The sequence below is a fragment of the Gracilinanus agilis genome, chromosome 5 (assembly GCF_016433145.1).
Source record: "Gracilinanus agilis isolate LMUSP501 chromosome 5, AgileGrace, whole genome shotgun sequence".
Taxonomy (NCBI): domain Eukaryota; kingdom Metazoa; phylum Chordata; class Mammalia; order Didelphimorphia; family Didelphidae; genus Gracilinanus; species Gracilinanus agilis.
Genome location: NC_058134.1, coordinates 149,684,299 through 149,705,314, shown reverse-complemented (window position 1 = coordinate 149,705,314; position 21,016 = coordinate 149,684,299). Strand labels below are relative to the sequence as shown.

Below are 21,016 nucleotides of genomic sequence, written 5' to 3'. Positions count from 1 at the left end.
TAGAACATTTTAGCCCATCTACTATTGGGGTCAATGAATTTCCCAGAAATCCTCTGGGTCTCACATTTTCCTGTCCGTGAAATGAGGATGTTTATTTCACTCAGATGTTGTAAGATTCTAGAGCTAATGTCTGTAAAGCTTTGTAAACATCCTGGAGGGGAAAAACCAGAATGAAAGCTTTTGTTTTCATCTCTGTATCCTTAGCACAGAACTTTGAACATACTAGATGCTTAATAAATAGGCATTGTATCCAAAATGGTCCAAAGAACTCATTACCTTTCTTCCCAACCCATCCTTCCTATTAACTTCTCTATCTCTGTCTAGGGCATGATGGTCATTTCCAGTTACTCATATTCTCAACCAAGGACTTACCTTTGCCTGTTTTACTCTTTTGGATCATAAAATCTTAGATTTAGAGCTGGTACGGAACTTAGTAGTCATAGGACCATTGGGTTAGAGCTGGAAAGGATCTCAGAGGCTAACCAGTTTAGCCCCCAGAGAAGCAAACTGAGGTCCAAGTAGGACCTTAAGGTCATTCAGGTAGTGACTGAGATAGAATTTGAACCCAGGTCTCCCAGACTCCAAATCTAGCATTCTATCCACTGTGCATGTTACCCCTAATTCCACATATCCAATCATTTGCCAGATCTTGTCAATTCTATTTCTCATCTCTTTCATACCAGTCCCCATTCTCTTTATTCCTACCAAACTGCTCTAGTTGGAGCTCTCCTTCATTACCTCTTGCCTGAATTCTTGCAATAGCCCCCTAGTTGGCCTCCCCGTCTCTTTTCTCCCATTCCCATCCCTCCTCACAGCTACCAGAGTAGTTTTCCTAAAGCACATCTTACCATGCCATCCCCATGATCAGCAGGCTCTAATGGCACCCCATTAATTACCTCTAAAATCAACTACAAACAACTCTGCTTGGCATTTAAGAACTTTCTCAATTGTATTAATTAGAATCTTGAACCCTTGGATTCCATCTCCCAAAATTCCCTTTCCCTTTCGTGTAAGTACATTATGTTGTTTGTACCTAGTTTGGGGGTCTCTGCCCCCTCACTCTCTTCCACGCGAGTGGCTTGGGACACTAGCCTTTTTTTAGTTTTCCTTTTGCTTCAGGTTAAATTTAATAAATCTTATTAAATATAATACTTGGAGTAGTGGATATTAATTTTAAAATCTACACAATCTATCTGCCTCCAGCTGACCTTTCCAGGCTTTTCCTTCCTTTATATACTACTCTATGGTCCAGCCAAAAAGCATTTTTGCTTCTAGCCCCCATATTTGGAATAAATTCCTTCCTCATCTTTACCTCTTAAATCCCCTAGTTTCCTACAGAACTCAGTGCAAACACCACCTACTACATGAAGCCTCTCGTGATTCCCCATTTGCTAGCGTCTTCCTCACTGAAGTTGGATAAACCTATATATGCATGTATTTGGCCTCTTCCAACAGAACATAAACTCCTTGTTTCATTTTTGTCTTTGTAGTCCCAGCCCTTTGTGTATCATCATAAAACAGGCACTTAATAAAAGGACATATCTTCTGAGGATTTCATTTTCTGTCTCATCTGTACTTAGAAGTCTATCACGAGGCAAAACCCATAGGAATTTACTTGGCCCCATTTCCCTTCCAATGCCTTTTGCTATTAGGATTAAGTAAGGTTAGTGGGAATTCTTAGGCTGGTTGCCTGACTTTCAAGAGTTTCATAAGTCAGTTGTCCTCATGCTAATATTTTTTAGGTTCTGAGACTGTGCTAATTTTCCAGGCTGTTCATCTGTTTATTTATTCATGTATTTATTTTTTATAATCCTTTATTATTTTTATGTTTTCTTTTAATTTTTAAATAATCCTTATCTAATACCTATGCTCCTAGAATGGAGTCCCAGGATAAAAAAAAATACCTTAGAATCAAGATTTTGTTTTGGTTCCTAAGGCAGAAGAGTGGTAAAGACTAGGTAAAGAGGGGTTAAGTGACTTGCCCATGGTCACACAGTTAGGAAGTGTCTGAGGCCACATTTGAACCCAGGACCTCCTAGCCCTAAGGTCTGACTTTCAATCCACTGAACCGCCTAGCTGCCCCTCATTTATTTATTTTTTAAACCCTTTGCTTCTGTATTAATATTAATTCTAAGACATAAGAGCATCAAGGGCTTGGCAACTGGGGCTAAAAATGAGGTAAAATTATTAGTAGAAAGGAGCCTGTTAATGACCCACTAGGGGAAAAGGATCTCTTTATAATTCTCTTTGGAATCATCTTGGCAATGATATCTTAGGACAGCCTCTACTATTTGGAGAACGACATCTGTGGAAAAAGCTAACAAATAAAATGGATCTAATCTAAATCCAAAGTTAATTAATCATTAGTCAATAAAAAAAATGGGACCTGAATTAAAACTACAGAGAAGGATCACGAGGGTGATTTGGGTATAGGTTAGTTGAATAGTTGAAAAAGGAGGTGGAAAGTAAGAGTTTAGGTTCCTTTATTTGCCTTTGTCATGGATACATGGGACTGTGGCCAAAGCACTTAAGCACCCCATGCTGTGGTGGGAAGGGGGGGTGCAGAGGGGGCCTTTACTCTGTTTACTTTGTGGTTGCTGTAAGGATTAAGGAACAAATTTATTCAAAGCCTCCGTAATTCATTCAAAAAAGGTGCCATATTGAATATGGCTTCTTTGTACCTTCTTATCCCTGGTACAGTGCACTGGGACAACGGAGACACTTGTCAATGGAACTGAAATGGATTTTCTCTTCTCAAGCCATCCTAGCCACAACATCCGAACTTCCAAAGCTTACCTGTTCAGCTGTAGCAGAAAGATCCAAACTCTGTAATTTGCCTGCAAGCTCATCAAGAAGGCGGGATTGCTCCTCCTGTTTTTCCTTGAACTGAGCCTCTCTTTCCATCATTAATTCTTCCACTTTGTTTCGAGTAAAGGCAGATTGTTCTACAGTGCTATTGGGATCTGTGGTAGAGGCATTCACTCTTTCTTCTGCCTCCAGAGACATCTGAAAGTATTTGGTAATACTGTCCAATGCTCCTACAAGAAAAAAATAATTGAAAATGCTCAGAGTTAATGCTGATTTCCACCCCTTTCCCATGAACAAGTAGATAACTTTGTACTATCCCGCCCTGCACTTATTATAAAAAAATGAAACTGTTCGTAAAATTGGGGGGAAGATCCCAAGGAGTGAGCAGAACCATGTCATTTCCCTTTCACAAGCATAATCTTTCATCCATCCATAATCATTCATCCGATGAACATCTGAATGAAAAGTGAAAAATTAAATCAATTATCTGGAATAGTTTTGTCATATGATGCCAGACATTGAGTATTTGGAACCATCTGGATAGCTGGCACCGTATCGATAAAACATCCAGATAATTGACCGAACGTTTCACTTTTCATCCAGATGTTCTGATGTCGGGTAGATAGGGCCAAAGTTAACATTTGCAGAGTCTGATTGTGTACTCAACAGTCATGGGTAATATGATATAACATACTCTGGGATTTCTTTTGCTGTTTTTGGCTCCTCTAAGAGGCCCACAATGTCAATAAGCTAAGGATTTAAAAAAAAGAAGGAAAGAAAGAAAGAAAGATTTCCTGACTAAGCAGCATTTTAAATTTAAAGTGATTTGTAGAAGTATCAACTTAATTCCAAGGCTATCCAAGAGTATGCCTACCCAAGGATTTGGGGGTAAGGAGTGAGCTAAAATAACTAACCAGAAAAACAGGAAACATGAGTTTTACTCTATGCCACCACTTGCTCTTTGTAGATCTTTGAGAAATCATTTAGACTTGCTGGGCCCCAATTCCCACATTTGGCATATGGAATTTGTCATCCTCATCTAAACCATAAACTTGATGAGAACAGCTGAGAAAACAGTCAGAAAGCTCTTTATAGTGAGGGGGTGGGGCAGGCGAGACACTAAAAGGAAAGATTAGTTTGGCATTTAAACAAATTCTTTGAGTTAGGTTATTCTTTATGATGCCTTCCCCTCCACCCCCCCCAATCCTCCAAAACATACGCTTACCCCGAATATCCGAGTTTTTTATAAACTCTAGTTGTTCAGCAAGTTCTTTCACTGTTTTGTCCAAGCTCTGGGCGTCCATTTGGAGGGAATCGAGCTCTTCAACCGTGTCGTTGCTTTTTGAGGCTGCATCAGATAACTTTGCTTCAACCTCTGACATTTTTTCTGTAACATCTTTGGTTAGCTTCCTGCAGACAGAAGGGTAAATCTGCTCAAGCAAAATAAATGCAATTTGATTTTTTTTTTTTTTTTTTTTTTTTGGTGGTAGACTCTCTCCATGGAAGCTTTATGAGAAAACATGGCCAAGAGTCAGGGACCATAAGTAAGAGTTGTGGTCTGCATTGTGAGATGGGGGAGACACACAGATGAATGATCATGGCCCTGCCAGCATTCTGAGGGCTACTTTAGTACAGTCGGGTCCCTTATCTGCAGCTTCGCTTTCCAAAGTACTGGAAGTCCACTCACAGAGGAAAGTCTCCCTGTGGCAAAGTTCTGTCTGCTTCCACTTTCACTTTTTTTTAGTTTTGGAGGGGGGCCTGGAGCACCAAGCCCATGGGCAAGAGTGGGGAGAGAAAGAGCATATATATGGGGGTCAGCAAGTGTTCATCTATGTCTGCAGTTTCAGCCATCCATGGTAGATCTTGGAATGTATCCCCCCTCCCCCATGAATATGGGGTTCTACTGTATTTCCTAGTGGTAAAGCTCTTTCAACTTGATAGGGATTAAAACCAACTCAGTAGACAATGTCACCTTTCTCTCTCTCTCTCTCTCTCTCTCTCTCTCTCTCTCTCTCTCTCTCTCTCTCTTCTCTTCTCTTCTCTTCTCTTCTCTTCTCTTCTCTTCTCTTCTCTTCTCTCCCTTCCTCTTTGGACTAGGTCTATAATTTCACTAATCTCAAGCAATGATGTCAAATTCACGTAAAAACAGGGACCACTAACCCATAAATAAATGATCCCTGCTGGCCACATACTGACTTAGAAAACCACAAACTAATTATATCCACATTCTATTGTATATTAGTTGTTTGGTTAAAACTTTCCCAGTTACATTTTAATCTGGTTTGGGCTCCCTTCAGGAGTGTTGTGGGTGATATGTTTGACGCCTCTAAGGAATTCCTGGTTATGAAGCTTCCTTTGGAGATAAAACTTGTTCTGCTATTTATAATTTTAGAGAGTTGCCTGGGGGCACTAATAGGTTAAGAAACTTGCTAAATGGCACAGCTAGCTGAGTACTAGACTTGGGAGTTAGAACTCAGTTGAAATCCTATATTTCATATTTGTTATTTGTGTGACCTTAGGAAAGTCACTCACTCTCTCTATGCCTCAGTTTATTCATCTATAAAACAAGAGAGCTGGATTTGATGGATGTCCAAGTTCTCTTCTGGCTCTAAATCTATGGTCCTATGACCCCAGATTCTGAGGCTGTCTCTCTCTCCCTGTGCCACCTTACCTTGCTATATATCATTGTATAGGATTATTTAAAAATCTTTCAATGTTTTTATTTTCTCCTAAGAGAAAAATGCCATTTCTTTGACAAAAACAAAACAAAGATCCACCCAGCTGCCTTGTGGAAGATTAACCATTTAAGACAAATTCCAAAATATTGCCATCATGCTTGTAAACCATAGCAACGGCATAGGTCAGAGTGTGGAATACCCAGTACCATACATAATTTGTTTCACATCCCACATAATTACAAATGCATTTTTTTATTGCTACAGATTTGAGGGATATAATAGACTCCATTGTTGAATCTTACCCCCACCCCAAAAAAACACTTCTTGGAGCTCTAGAGATCTCCTTTCTGCCAACAGCGATTTCACGATGGAGCGTGTGGGGAGGAAGCCACACAGCCCACCTCCAGGAAGACCAGTAAGTGCCAGTAAAAGTAGCCTTTTTTCCCCTCCCTTCAAACAGAGCCCCATATAAGTTCCTTTGTTCCTTCCCAAACAAACAGCCCTTTTAGAGAGGAAGAATGCTGTGAAACTTTACATAGAAAAGAATGCAGTGTTCTCAGATATGGAGATATGTATGGCAAAAAGAATGATGAAAAGATTACAATACCAAGATATTTCCTTAAAAAAAAAAAAGCCAAGGAGACACTCTTGTCTTATATCTTATTTCTGTTGAAATGGAATGGACAGGTCTTAGAAGGTTTGTATTCATCTGTGTGCGTGTATGTATGGACATTGCATATTCCTTTGGGGGCCTCGCCAGTCTTTGCAGTGTGTTTCTGTGAGAATTGATTATTTTTAAATGAAGCATCAGCCTTAGTGCCCAACAGATATATCTCTGGCAGTCTGGCACTGAAGTGTAGCCATGCAATTTTTTTTTTCCTTGAGAAGATCAGACCACAGCAAGCTGGGCAAATAGAGCATGTAGAATTATAGCTGTTAGAAAAATGTAGTCGTGTAACAGACTTCCTGGCATCCCCTCAAAGAACACCAGATTTTGCTCTTTCCCCAGAGGAAAATTAGAAATCACTCAAGAATCCTTGAGTTCATGGCTTGGCGATGGGAATGCTGCCTTTCAACAAAACTTGTCACCATTATGTTCTGAAGAGTAAAAGCTCATTCGAAATCACACTGGAGGAAATTTCTCCATTAAATGCATTAGAAATTCACATAGAACATCTGATAATTGCCTTCACTGATAATCTGGGTCTCGTGGACAGCATTCTCCAAATTTAGCTTCAAATGGAAAAGGAAGGATGTGTCATAGCCACCATATCCTCATCCAATTTTCTCCTTGTTCAAGAACTTTTTTGTTTGCTTTCTTTGCTTTTTAATTGCATTTTTATACTTTACAGTAGAAGATTTTAGGAGAAATTTCCCAGGGACAGTGGTGGAGATGTTTATGGAGAGGGAAAGAGCAGTTTCTAACTAAGTGCAAGACAAACATCACTGTCAACTTAACTCAACTCAGGTCAATGCTTCTCTCTACTTTGTGCCTATACCCAATATGATCAGAGAGGCAAAAACAGAGGCCAAGCCTGGAGAAAGCCCATGTTGCACATGGGTAATTTTTGTGCAGCACTTGTAACTGAATTAATAAAGCATTGTTCTGCTGGGACATTCATTTGCTGGGTCAAGAAAATGACGTGGTCACAAAGAACCCAAGAAAGAATGTGAAATGAAATTTTACCACTAGGGAGGATTTAGGTATACTATGGGTTCACCTTGGACGCCATCCCAGAGGGATTTAGGTATAAGAAGTCAAAAAGATTTGGCTATAATAAATCAGTTTTACTTTCTTGATGGGAAAAAATTATATAAGCAGGTTCCATCTTTATAGTGTTGTACCAACTGCCCTTTGCCTATCAGTCCACGGTAAAAGTCTTTGTTGCCATCCGAGTACTAAAAGATGTCATTTCCATTTAACTATTTCTGTACCACTTGGCTGGAAATTAAGGCTAATCACCTAAGAGGTAGATAGGTATGAAGTAAAAGAAGACAGATACTAATGGTGATCTTGGGCAGTCTTAATCTCTGTGAGTCTTGGTTTCCTAATATAAAAAATGTGGATAATGATAGCACCCACTCTGGAATAATTTAAAACCCCAAAGTTAATTGGCACAACTTTCTAGAGACAAGAGGTAAAGCTGAATCCTTACCTCAGGGACTTGGGCATTTTGCTTTTAAAATTCATAAATGCATTCTTCTATCACCAGAGAATCATAAAGATTTAGAGTTGGGAGGGACCTAAGAAGGACGCTGAGTCCAGTCTCCTCATTTTCATTACAGAGGAGGAAAACAGGGTTATTGTGAGATCAGATGAGATTCACAGAAAGCACTTTACAAATCTTTAAAATGCTACATAAAATGTGAACTGTGCATTATCTGGCAAATAGTACTTAACAACTATTTGTTCATTGATTGATGTATGTTATTATTTCATTCTTTTCATCTTTATGTTTGTTTGAGAGAATAGATAGAAATGCTTCTAGAACAAGTCACTTATCCTCTTGTTTTATACTTAATGGTCAGTGAAGCAGGTGGATAGAGTAGATTTTGGTAACTAAATAAAAAATATTAGGTTGTCATCCTATTTGCAGGTTCACTGAAAACATCTTGTGTTATTGGATAGGATGAAAGAAATAATATATATTTTATCCTGTGATCCCACATGATTTGGTGCTCTTTAACTAGGTCTCTCCATTTTGAAAACTTTTTAACATTCTTGTATTTTGGAGATGCTCAATAGAGCATACATCATACAAATAGAGCAACATCAATAAAATAAAGGGGTTCTTAAAAATAATAATAAGATAAGGTGTTCCTGGCAAATTTTTGGTGCTTGTTTTAAAGACTGAAGTATATTATGAACTGTTCCCACCACTCATAGCTACTCACTCTGCTTCCTCAAAGAGGTTTCCGATGTTCTTCAGTGGCTCTGCGGCTGGGCTTTGGGCAAGTATACTCTTTATCTCATTGATTTTCTTTTCCACGTTGTCCACTGTCTCTCGGTAAGGTCCGATTACACCACTGATCTTCAAAGCCTTGGCTTTCTCCAGGAATTTGTGGGTCCTGTTCGTCAGCTCAGCAATGATGGCATCCCACAATGCAAAGCACTGGTGGCAGGGAGTGCAATCAGGAAAGATGCCAGAGTACCCGCGGGTGCATTTGTCACAGCGTGGCCCCTCCACCCCCTCAATGCAAACACACTGGCCTGTGACGCGGTCACACTGATGTGTCTCAATCCCTCTGGGGTCACAGTCACAAGCTAGAAAGAGACAAAAAAGGTATGGAAAATTAGGGATGTACAAGAGTGGAAGGTACACCATGAAGCCCTGCAGGGAAAGAAGGGTCTTTTCAGGGCATGACCGGATGCAGAACCAGGTAAAGAACAATGAACAATTAAGGATTCCTGGAACAATTCAGGCAAAATTAATTGGCACCATTTTTTTTAGAGATGTGAGATAAAGCTGAATCCTTACCCCAGGGATTCATGTACTTTGTTTTTAAATTTTAAATTTAATTTTGTTTTAAATTTTAAATTTAATTTTGTTTTAAAATTCATAAATGCACTCTCCTATGACCAAAGAATCACAAGGATTTAGAGTCAAGTCCAGCCTATTCATTGTAAAGATGAGGAAACTGAGATCCAGAGATGAAGTAAGTGGCAGAATCAAGATCTGAAGTCTAATCTTCTAACTTCAAATCTGGTTTTCTTTCCATTATATCATGTTGGCTGGTCTACAATTAAGCAGATGATACTAACATTAGAATGAAGGAACCTATTTGAATACCGACAACTGAAAAGATTTGCTTTCATCCTTAGCTACAGTTGTAAAAGAGTGATATATAAAGCCATTTATTCTCTGCTCAAGAAATTTATAGGACAGTTAGATCTAAGCAGTCGCCAAAGAGCTAGATTTCTCCCAATCTTGCCCCACGTCAGTAGAACTTCAGTTACTGGGCTTCTCTGATTTCTCCACTATGTTCCAGGAAGCTCTTTATTGGGACAATTTCATCCTGCAAGATCCCAACAGCCTTAGAATTCTATTTCTGCTCCTCTGATTGCAGAATCTCCACTTAAGGGGAGATTCAGTTTAGGCATCTCATTTGGCTACACCACTCTGGACCCTCACCATGCCCCTGCCTGGAGGACTTTGCTACCTGCCTCCTTCCTTTTAGCATTCTTTTCTGTATTGGCCTCCCCCACTGAGTTAAAAATTCTTCAGGGGCAAGGGCTATCTTTCTTTTCCTATTTGTATCTTGACCATTTAGCACAGTGCCTGGTGCTTACTAAATATTTATTGTTTACTAATTAGATTAATGGTGTAGAATCTCCAGGCCTTCCATTTCAGTTTGACAAATATTTTATTAAGTTTCTTTCCATTTTGTGGACAGAGACAAAAGCAAAACAGTCCCTGCCCTCAAGGGGCTTACATTTTCCTAGGGAGAGGAGAGGAACAATTGAATATAAAATAATTTCAGTTGCAAGGGAAGCACTAATGAGTAGGGGAAATTAGGAAAGGTCTCATCTCTCAAGGTGGCATTTGAGTTGAGTCTTGAAAGGGCACAGGGTTTGTAAGAGGCAGAAATGAGGCAGAAGAACATTTCAGGCATGGGAGAAAAGCTTTGATAAGGGGAGAATTGGGTGAAATGGAAGATCCTGTATAGGAAACATGAAGTAGGCGAGGCTCACTAGAATGTAAAATTTGTTAGGGGAAATAATGTAAAATGAGCCTGGAGAAAAAGGATGGAGTCTGACTGTGAAGGGCTGATGGAAAGAGACTGATTAGAAGGCTATTCAACAATGTCAACACCACTATTACCAATAATAATAGCATTCTTAATACTTTAAGATTTTGCAAAGCACTTTATAATTATGATCTCTGTAACATGGAAAATGGCAGGAATTCTTGCAGGAATTCCACCCTGCCATTTTCCATGTTACATCTCACCGTATCATTATAACAGCTTTGGGAAGTGGGTGCTATTATTATCCCCATTTTTCACATGGGGATACTGAGACTTAGGGAAAGTTTAGAGATTTGCCCTGGGCCATCTGTTAGTGTCTGAAGCCAAACTTGAAGTCATACCTTCTTGACTCCAAGTCACTCTATCCACTATGCTACCAGCTATCTCATAAGTAGTATAGTATAGCTACTCTACAGTAAATAGTATAATTTGCATAGCAATTTCATGTTTGCAAAGCATTTTAAAAGTATCATCTCATCGTGTTCTCACAATAACTTTGAGAGGCGGGTGCCGCAGTCCAGGGTTGAGGTGATGGAGGTCTTTGTGACCCTGGGCAAGTCACATTAACCCTGGCACCAAGGAAGCCTCTGAATCCTCCTGTGCCAAAAAGATCCAATTTTATGTTCTTTTGGGCTAGGAGCAAGGTTATGGGGGAAATGAGTTAACTTGGTTTGGGGAAATAAATCCTGCCTAAACAGACGTGTTAAGAAACATACTTCTTTTTCCTTTGATCCTCCCCAAAGAAAAACATAATCAAGGAAGTCTAAAACCAAGTCTTGATCAATATCATTTTAATGAACTTCTCACCCATTTTTTTCATCCTTTAAAAAGCATCTGAGAGCAGAACACCCATACTGCCAATTTAGATGGGCTTCAAATTATTGGACACTCATTGGCATTTGTTGAATTTATTTGTTTTTAAACAATGAGATCTGAGACTGAAAAATATGAAATTAAAGTAGTCTAGTTAGGGCACATAGTTGACACCTGGCCTGATTTCAAGAAGACCTGAGTTCAAATCTGGCCTCAGACTTTTCTTACTAGCTTTGTGACTATGTCATTTAATTATCATTGTCTTAGCTTCCTCTCCTATAAAATAGGGACAATAATAGCATCCACCTCCCAGGTTTGTTCTGAGGTTCAAATGAGATATTAATTATAAAGGGGTTAGCCCTGTGCCTGGTACATACTAAATTCTATTTAAATGTTAGCTATTATTGTTATTAACATTGTCAGAAGGAAGTTTTGGTTTTTTTTTTGACATAGGCTTTGTTACTTTACTAGATGACAAAATATCTTGTTGAAGGGTTGCCTAGAGCATTAAAAGCCAACTAGAAGTGTCAACCTAATAATCTAGATGGATTTCTCCCAGCATATTTTGCTGTTGGGAAATATTGAGACAGGGAGAAAGGTGCCCAAGCAGCTCCAGGAGAGCTAATTAGAAGAAAACTACAGAGAACTGGACAGTCAGTTTTAATCCACCTTTTCCTCCAGTGAAGTAGAGTAATCCAAATAGGCTGTTAAAATCCTGGTGAAGAGCCGAGGGCACCAAGCAAAAGATTCCTTGTCAATGTGGACATGGCCCAGAGCAATTCAAGCAGATTCCATAAAATGTTCACTGACTATCCTTTCTTTAGATCCAAATCCTTTTCTTGGTAGGAAAAAGAAAAAAGATCTTTGTGCTCCTCTCTCAATACATGCCGAGAGACCAAGACATGAAGGACTACAGTATGTATTTCAGCCATGCTAATGAATAAGACTAGTGTGATCTTGGGTAAGGATTTTCTAGGTGTCACTTTACTTATCTGTAAAATGAAGAAATTGTATTAAATGAGCGCTAAATTCCATGAACTCCCTGCACAAGCTCTATTTCTATTATTATAGGAGTTTAGACTAGCAACTACTGATTAATAGGAATAAAGGGAAATGAAGTAACAAGAAATCTAAATACTAGATTTACTGGTAAATGATAAGGTTATAATTTCCTGGTTAGTGTCTAAATTTGCAGTCAACCTTATAGATTCAAGAACTAGAGAAGGCAGTAGGGACTGTCTAATCTAATCTGCTCATTTGACCAGCAGCACTGCTGTTTTACAAGGAATCAGATAATTTGGGGTAATTTAAAGATTCTTATACACCTACGGAGAAGGACATTACTAGTCCCCAAACTATAGAAACACTCTTCTATACCAAGCAGTCAGGTTTCAGGTGACAAAAAAAATCTTTGCATCACTACTTCTTCCCATTTGAACATGCTTGCCTTATCAAGACCAGTATCCATGACAAAGATCAGTTTCCACAGAAGTCAAAAGAGACTTTTGCCAATGATGTTGTTTTGTTTGTCCTGTATTTCCAGCTAGCACCTAAGACTGCAAAGAAATGTGTAACCTGGAAAAGTCTAGTCTTTTGCCGAAGAATGAAGCACAAATTAAGATCTCCACCTCATTGGATAATGCCATTTAGCCTTGAGGTTTGAAAATCACTTCTCCTAAACTGATAGATCTTAGTTAATAATAATAATAGTTGCTTTCCTAATTTCTACCTATCTCCTCTCAGTTTTCTGGGTTCTCTAAAGTTAATATTCCCTGTCAGCAGTCTCATATTTTCTCTGTGTGTGTGTGTGTGTGTGTGTGTGTGTACAGGCATGCGTGTTTTTATGTGAATGGAGGGAGGCAGTGGATATTCCCAACGTGGATGAAGGAATAGATTTCAAACTTAACTATACAGTCGAGAGCAGATAATGAAACAAATATAAAGGTTATTCAATTTGGCTGAAGGAAAAGAAAAACCAACATTTTTCTTTGGGGCAACTGTTAATTGGTTCAGAAGCTAGGCGAACCTTGGTCATGCTACACTGGGGGAGGAAGACGACAGAATCCAGTCAAGGTACAGATTGTCTTTTGGTGAATAAGCAGGAATCTAGGATGCTGGAGCTCCCTTGCCAAAGGAAACCCATCTTTGAGAGAATGACCCAATATATCAACCTGGCAGTTTGAAAGAAATCATCTCTCAAGTGTGACAATACTTAAATAGAATTTTTAAAAAATATGAAAATTGAAAAAGCAATGAAATGTGCAAAGGTGCTGGCATTTGATTAAAAATACCTGAATAATGACAATGACATAATGGCGCCTGGAGGAGTAGGGAGGTGCAAAGCCCATTCCTTTATTTTTATAATAATGTGAAAAAGAATAAAATAGCTTCTCTTAAAATAATAATAGTGAAACAGTTACTCATATTTACATAGTACTTTAAAGTTTTTAAGCTATTTTATATAACGTTATTAGGCAGACTGCATAATATGGTGGGAAGAGTATTGCTTCAAAGAGATTGGCCCAGTCAAAGGACTGGGGTTCAAATTCTTTCTCTGACATGACTTGTATATATCATGAATGACCTTGAGCAACTCTCAATCTTCCTGGGCCTCAGTTTCCTTATCTGTACAATGGGTGGAGTTGGAGTTGACTAGCTGGCCTGTGAAATCCTTTCTAGCACTAAACCTCTATGATCTTTATCTATGGCCTTTATCTCCTTTGAGCTTTATACAGTAACCCTGTAACAAAGCTATAAGTTATTGTTATCTTTATTTTAAAGATGAGAAACCTGAGACTCAGACTGGGTAAATAGTTCATCTAAGGTTATATAGTTAATAAGTATGACAGAGGTGAGAGGGAAGAAGGGATTAAGTATTTGTTAAACACAAATTATATGCTGGTACTCTGAGAAGTACTTTCAAATATCTAATTTGATGAGATCTAACTCTAATTCCAACATTATCCCTGTACTATGTTGCTTTCCTAATTTCTGTCTGTCATAAGGACTCATTGATAATAATAGTACTTATTTATGTGACACTTTAAGGTATACAAAGTATTTTTCAAATATCACCTTATTTTGTCCTTACAATGACTCTTGGAGGCAAATGTTGTTACTAACCCCCATTTTACAGATGAGCAAATTGAGACCGAGAGAGATTAAATGATTTGTCCATAATCATACATCTAGCAAATGTCTGAGGGTGAATTTGAAATCGGCTTAGAGGAACAGCAGTACAGACCAGTAAAAAATTTTCTGTGATATTAAACAAATAGTTTTATTCCTTTCAAACGTATACAGAAACCAGGTCTAGGCTAACCAAGTTTGGCTTAGTATAAATGGTTAGGGTATTGGCTTTATAGACTTATTAGTTTTATAATTATCATTTAAATTAAATTATCATATTTGTGAAACCAATGGACATCGCACAGAATTTTAGAGCTAGAAGGAATTTTATTATTATTATCAGTGAGTTCAAATTCTAGTTTTACTGAGGAAATTACAGGCCTTTCCTAACATCATATATCTAAGTAGCGACAGAATCAAGATTTCTAAAGGGCTTATGTAATTTGATTTCAAGTAATTCAAATAATTTATTCCATCTAGAAACTGTTTACACTATTAATTTGCCTAGCAAACAGTTTCTTTGCACAGATAATACAAAGTTAAGCTCCAGTGTGGTCAGTCCTCCATCTACATCACAAATTCTAAATTCATGTGATTTGTCTGGTAGAAGGTAGAGTGGTACAGTGGATAGAACCCTGGCCCTGCAGTCACGAAGGTCTGGATTTACATCCCACTGCAGACATTTACAAGCTGTGGGAACCTCAGATAAGTTACTTAACATCTTTGGGCAAGAGAGATCTCTTCCATTTCTATATTTATGATCCTCTGAATAAATGAGTTATACTATGTAGGAAATAGTAGATTCTGAGTGAGGTAGTCTGGGGTTCGAGCCCTGCTTATGATATATGCTGTGTGATACTGGGTAGGGTACTGCCCAGTGCTGTAGGCATCTCTCCCAAGACTATAAGTGACAGAGATGATATCACTATGCATTCGTTAAAGGAATGGTATAGAAGCCATTCCCTATGCCGATGAAATCATAGATCCAGTCCCTATCCCCAACCTTAACTCTGTCGTAATGCCTGAGTTCTGGGGTTTGTCTGTGAGTTGATTTTACTTTTGACTTTTCCCATAAAATCACTCTCCTTTCGCTACACGGTTTCATGTTTCCATTCTGTCAACTTTTCTGGACGTTGTAATGACATCTCTGGTGGGAGAATACCAGTCCAACGTCATGGGACTTAAAGGCAAGGCTTACTTGCCAAGAATGGTTTCCTCCCATGAAGAAACATGCCAGCATCAAGGATCTACTGCTGCATCTGTGCTGCGGAAGGTCTATCTAGGCAAGTATCCCAAAGGGAAGCCAGAGCTTTGGTCCTCTTAAGGCAGCTGAATTCCCTGGGACTTCACACTTGAAAGGCAACAGTCGGATTGTGCAGATGGTTAGGTCACAGTTCAATGAACGTTAACAGTTGATCGTGGGCTTATTTTGAGAGGTTACCCAAGGACCATCCCCAAAAAGTATCACATTTTCATATCATCAGGGACAGGACTGCTGCTAAAGTTATTACAGACATGGAAGAGTTTCACTGCTTATCCCATTTCTAGAAATGCCTTTCCAATCAGGTCACTCGGGAGGGCAAGTATTCTTTGTGAGAGGAAAGAACACCAAAGATCTTTTCAATGAAAACTACATATTCATGCAGTTAAAGCGGAATGCTCTGTTTACAGCTGGCACTCAAACACTCTACAGATGTGAAAATTATACAGGAAATCTTGTTGCAATGGATCTAAATGTTGTCAATGGGCTGCAATAAAGAGAATAATTGACATAAGTGATTTTCTTCTGCTCCTGGTGAGCAGCAAAAGGGTAAAGGTGGGAAAAATGCAAGTTAATACACAGCAGGGTGCTTGCTTTAAAAGAGTGGGGTTATATGGGACAGGATTAAATCTGTTTACTTTGAAAAAGTGGGTATAATATGAGCAGAGCCAGGGGTTGACTGATCAGAAAAAAATATAACATTTCATTAATGGGAGAAAGGGCCATTTTGATGGGATGAATAGGGGATTTAGGTGGAAATGAATGAGGATGAATTTCATATACAATCCTCTTTTTGGTTCTTTGTGTACTGAAAGGTTTTGCATTTGCTTATTAGCGTGAAATTTAGGCTCCCAAAGTATACTATAAAGAAAAAGAAAAGAGGAAATAATGAGTAGAGTGATATGACCGAATAAAGAGGTGAGTTGAATCCCTTTTCGCTAAGTGTTTTTGGGAAAGAAGGGAGAGAAGGAGGGAAGAGAGAAAGAGAGAGTGGGAGGAAGGAAGGGAGGGATGGAAGGAGAGAAGGAAGGAGAGGAAGGATGGAAGAAGGAAAGGAGGGAAGTTTTTGGAGTGCCTGTTATATGCCAAGCACTGAGCTAAGTGCTTTTCATTTGATCCTCATCACAACACTAGGAGGTAGATACTATTATGATTTCTATTTTACAGTTGTCTGAGGCCAGATTTAAACTTAACTCTTCCTGACTTCAGGCCCTGTGCTCTATCCCCTGTATCACCTAGCTACATTTAAACGGTAAAGATGAGTGAAAAAGGAACATTGAAGAATAGAATACTAGGAAACTGGTTCTTAAGCAGGAAACTATAGCTGAGTATGGGCTGATTTAAGGGGTCCTAGGATGACCAAAAGCCAGCTGGATAAGACAGGATCCATGTTTTCTGCCTATGGAACATTCTCTTCTTCGTGTCTTGTTCTCAGCACTAGTGACCCTCTTTTGCATGAGCCCCAATTATTCTCTGGTTCTGGCCACCTCAAAGATTTGCAGCCGAAAGAAGTCAGAGATCATCTGCTTCATTTTATACATTAAAAAAATGACATAGTAGCAGCTGCTGACCAGTTTTATGAAGGAGTCAGGTTGGATGCTTTCTGCTCCCTACCTTTAAAGCTCATTTCAAAGATGTTAGTGATTATAGGTATGTAAGAAGGAAGTACAGTAAGATATAACCTTGGGACGCTAAAAGGTTGGGAAAAGGAGGAGTCTATTATCATATCTGATCTTTAAGATAACAGCTCACAAATCCATAAATTTAGAGCTAGAAAGTGCCTCAGAGGTCATCCATTCCAATCCCCATATTTTTACAGGTGATGAAATTAAGGATTAGAATTTAAGCGCTTTGCCCAGTGTTATACACAGGTGACATGATGGAGCTAAGATTTTTGAACTGAAGTCATCTGACTCAAATCTAGAGTTCTTACCACAGTGTCTCTCATGTCTCCTTTTATTTTGTTACAACAGTCTATTTTTAGACTATTTTTAGTTATTCAACAAACATTTAATTAAGCACTTATTGTTCCCAGAACATTGTGCCAAATACTGGGAGAGATACAAAGTTTAGGTAAGGGATGATATTTATCCTTATGGAGATTAGAATCCATTAAGTTACAGTAACAAATGTTTGTTAGCAATATGTTACTGGGTGACTTGAGTTGATAGAGGTTTTGCTCTGAGAATGACAAGTCTAGGGCAATCGGGAGTCCGTTGATTAGCTGGGCTAAATGAGCTAAAGCAAGACAGTAGAGAGAAGAGTTGGGAGACATTTGCAAAATGGTGGAAGAACACAGGGCCAGAATATCTACTTCCAAGCAAAGAAGAGGCCAAGATGGCTGGGCAGAAGCATCAGAAAGTTTAATGGGGAGTTAAGTGTTTCTTCATAAAAAATTGAAAGGATGTGGAAATATTAGTCTAAGAATCTGACATCCTGGAAATTCAAACGGAATATTTGAGGCTGTGTCTAGTCTTTCTCAGGTATGTGTATTCTTACACATAACCTTAGTTTAACAGAAATAAACACAATTATAATGTACAAAAAATTATCTAGGACAAAATCAAATAGTTTTAAGGATTTCAATCATTGTCCTACATTTGAATCAATTATACGATCTGTTCCAAAACCAATTTTTTTTGGATGGTTGAACCATCCAGTCTCTTCCACATGTGGATTTTACTATGAAGGCTTTGAAGCATTTCCAGGGCACAATTCAATTTGTACAATGTCATCTGAGAAGACAAATATTTAGAGAATCTCACCATCAATGAAGAACTCTCCTTTTGTCTGGCCTGTACAGTGAGTTATTTTTAAAAAATTATCTCTTCAGCACTATCTGTTAGTCTCATGCAATTTCATTGTATGCAGGGAACACACCTTGTCAAGGACAATATCCAGGTTACATTGTGTTTTACAGCATTAATGGTTTTAAAAAAAGGCAGCAGGATTTAATGTTCTCTATATACAGTTCTGTTAAAAATAAAAATTGCCTGCCCCAGAAATTTAAATACAAAAAACCTTTACTTTTCATGTTTTCATCAAGGAAGCCTTCCATATCTATGTAGATCATAAAGATTTTATAGTAATAACATAATAGCTAACATTTATATAACTCTTTAAGGCTTGCAAAGGCTCTTATACATATACCTTAAGTGATCCATTTTGTGAAAGAGATAATTTTATTATCACCATTTTGCAAATAAGGAACTTGAGACTATTATCAGTTAAATGATTTGCCCCAAGTCACAGAGCTAGTAAATGTCTGAAGTAGGATTTGAGGCAGGTCTTCCTGACTACAAGTCTAGCACTTTATCCACCATAACAGGTGAATGCATGGATGGCCATTGTCTTTGTTGCCATTTATTGCTTGAAATACCCAATGATTTTTCTCATTCTCTTGGAAACTTTTCCTCTTTGAGTTAAACTGAAAATGAAATTCTGAACCCCTTTAAAACTGTGTTCCCTCCAGCAGATTTCTCTGTTGCAATCATTTATATGGCTATCTCCAGTTGCTCTTCCTGACTTCATCTTTACAGAGTATATTGGATACTGAGGTGACAGCATTCCAGTGTTGTTACCATTACCATCACTGAGAACAGCTCCCTATAAAAATGATTGAAGATCTTCATTCCATATCCATCCTGTATGTTCTATAAATACTCTTGGAATCAGTAGACCTACTGAGACCTCACCTCAAACTCTGCAGGCTCATTTTCTCTTCAACTGTCTTATGAGACAATCCTGCTTATAAAGTCAGTTTTCCTCTGTAAATGTTTTTGAATGAACTTGTACTATAAGAAAGGACTCCTTTACCTGCCATCTTTCTCTGCCCGGGAATGCAATAAGTGTATGAGGTTGTAGTAATTTTTAAAAACACTTTCTGCATCATTTTGGTGGCCTTTTTGGCTGAGGTTAAGTTTCTCTAAAAAGCAATGAAAATCACAGTTGACATCTTTAATTGCATCCGTTTTCCAGAAGGGATGCTTCATTTTAGCAAGCTGGAATGGAGCTGTTGTAATCCCAAGTCTTCATCTTTTCACCTTTGTACTTTCTATTAATTTGGGGTAATTTTGACTTTTGCTTTAAACGGTACATGCAGTGTGATTGCACACTGAGGGCTAATTTATGTAATAACTGCTATCTCTTTACCTGTTTCTTGTCAAAACAATCACATTTTTAAAAAATCACATTTTAATTATGGCATTAGGTGCTTGCCAGGTTTAGAGAAGTTGAATTTCCTTTTTGAAAAAAGCATTCATGATAAACAGGAGTGAGGTTTCTGAGTAATTTCTAAACCACAGGCCTCTCTTACATCTTAATTACAAACTATATTTCCCAGCAGAGTTGGAAATGCTTATTTTTGTATTGAGGTCACTGAGTACCAAAGTATATGATGATTTAGTTTAGAGAATCCTTTTGAGTCATAGTGACTATTGACTTTTCCATCATGCCCCCAAGTCTCTCTTCATATCACATCAGTCTTGGTACTCAAACTTTATCAGTACTCCCCGTTGCTCTGATTAGAGGGCAGAGGTGTAGAACCTTTATCAAAACTCCATTTAAGCAGGGTATCCAGGCCAGTCATTTCTTTATTTCACTCCACCCATACTCCTTTAGATTTCTCCATCATGCCTCTGAATCACAGATGCCTTCTCCAATCCATCTCTCTTTTCAGGTGTTTTGAATATTGTCTTCCTTCATTAGACTGTGAGTTCCTTGAGGGCAGAGACTGGTTTTTTCTTCCATATTTTTATCTCTAGTGATTAGCACAGTACCTGGCTCATAGAAAGAACTTAATGATGTTTTTGACTGACCCATAAAACTTTTTGACTTGTTCTTCAATAGACACTGGAACAGTAGCTGCAATTATTTCAATGATGATCTATTAGCTTACTCTCATCATTAAGCATCAAAAAGTGATTTCTTCTTGACTTTGAACACTCAGTGAGACAAACTCCACTGACTCTTTTATTCGTTTACCTGGGAATATTCAAGTCATCTTCCATTTAGCCATAATTTCATTGTGTCTTCTGCTTTCATGATTGGGAGATGTCAAAAGAATGGACACTCATATTTTTGTCTTTCCATGTTTAACTTCTGGTACAGAGCTATTGAAGGCAGTAGGTATATAATAATTAACTTAATTTTGAATATGATTCAGTTCTCTTGGGGGAGCTGTCAACTCAGTTGTGGGAACAAAGATCATATATTAGAAGTAAAATAAAATTTATAGCCAGTTGAAGATCTCTCTGATTCTTCATACTGTCTGAACTCTCTTTTCTGCTATTTGACCATCACTGAAGTCCTCTGAGGCATATTTTGTGTTTTTATGGGAGTATTTCATAGATCACTGTGGCAAAAATCATTCCTAACCTGGAGAATTTTCTTACTAATGTCTAGGAACAAATTATATAGACCACTAGTTTCCAAATCTTTTTGATTGGGCACCAATATTTGTATATTACTTATTTATAAGTTAAATACAAGTATTACTATGCTAATAATTACATACATTATAAAATACACAAATAGAAAATTTAAAAGGATAAAATAATATATGATTCGATAGTCAACT

General features: G+C 38.2%; 1 protein-coding gene across 1 annotated transcript in view; it reads right to left on the bottom strand.

Annotated features, from left to right (window-relative positions):
• LAMB1 (laminin subunit beta 1) overlaps positions 1–21,016 on the bottom strand; it is a 91,988-nt gene that overhangs the window by 14,019 nt on the left and 56,953 nt on the right. The window contains exons 24-26 of the mRNA XM_044678522.1: positions 8,382–8,751; positions 4,034–4,218; positions 2,797–3,038 (exon numbers count right to left, since the gene is read on the bottom strand). Of these exons, the coding sequence (XP_044534457.1) occupies positions 2,797–3,038; positions 4,034–4,218; positions 8,382–8,751 (797 nt within the window). The remainder of the gene's footprint in view (positions 1–2,796; positions 3,039–4,033; positions 4,219–8,381; positions 8,752–21,016) is intronic.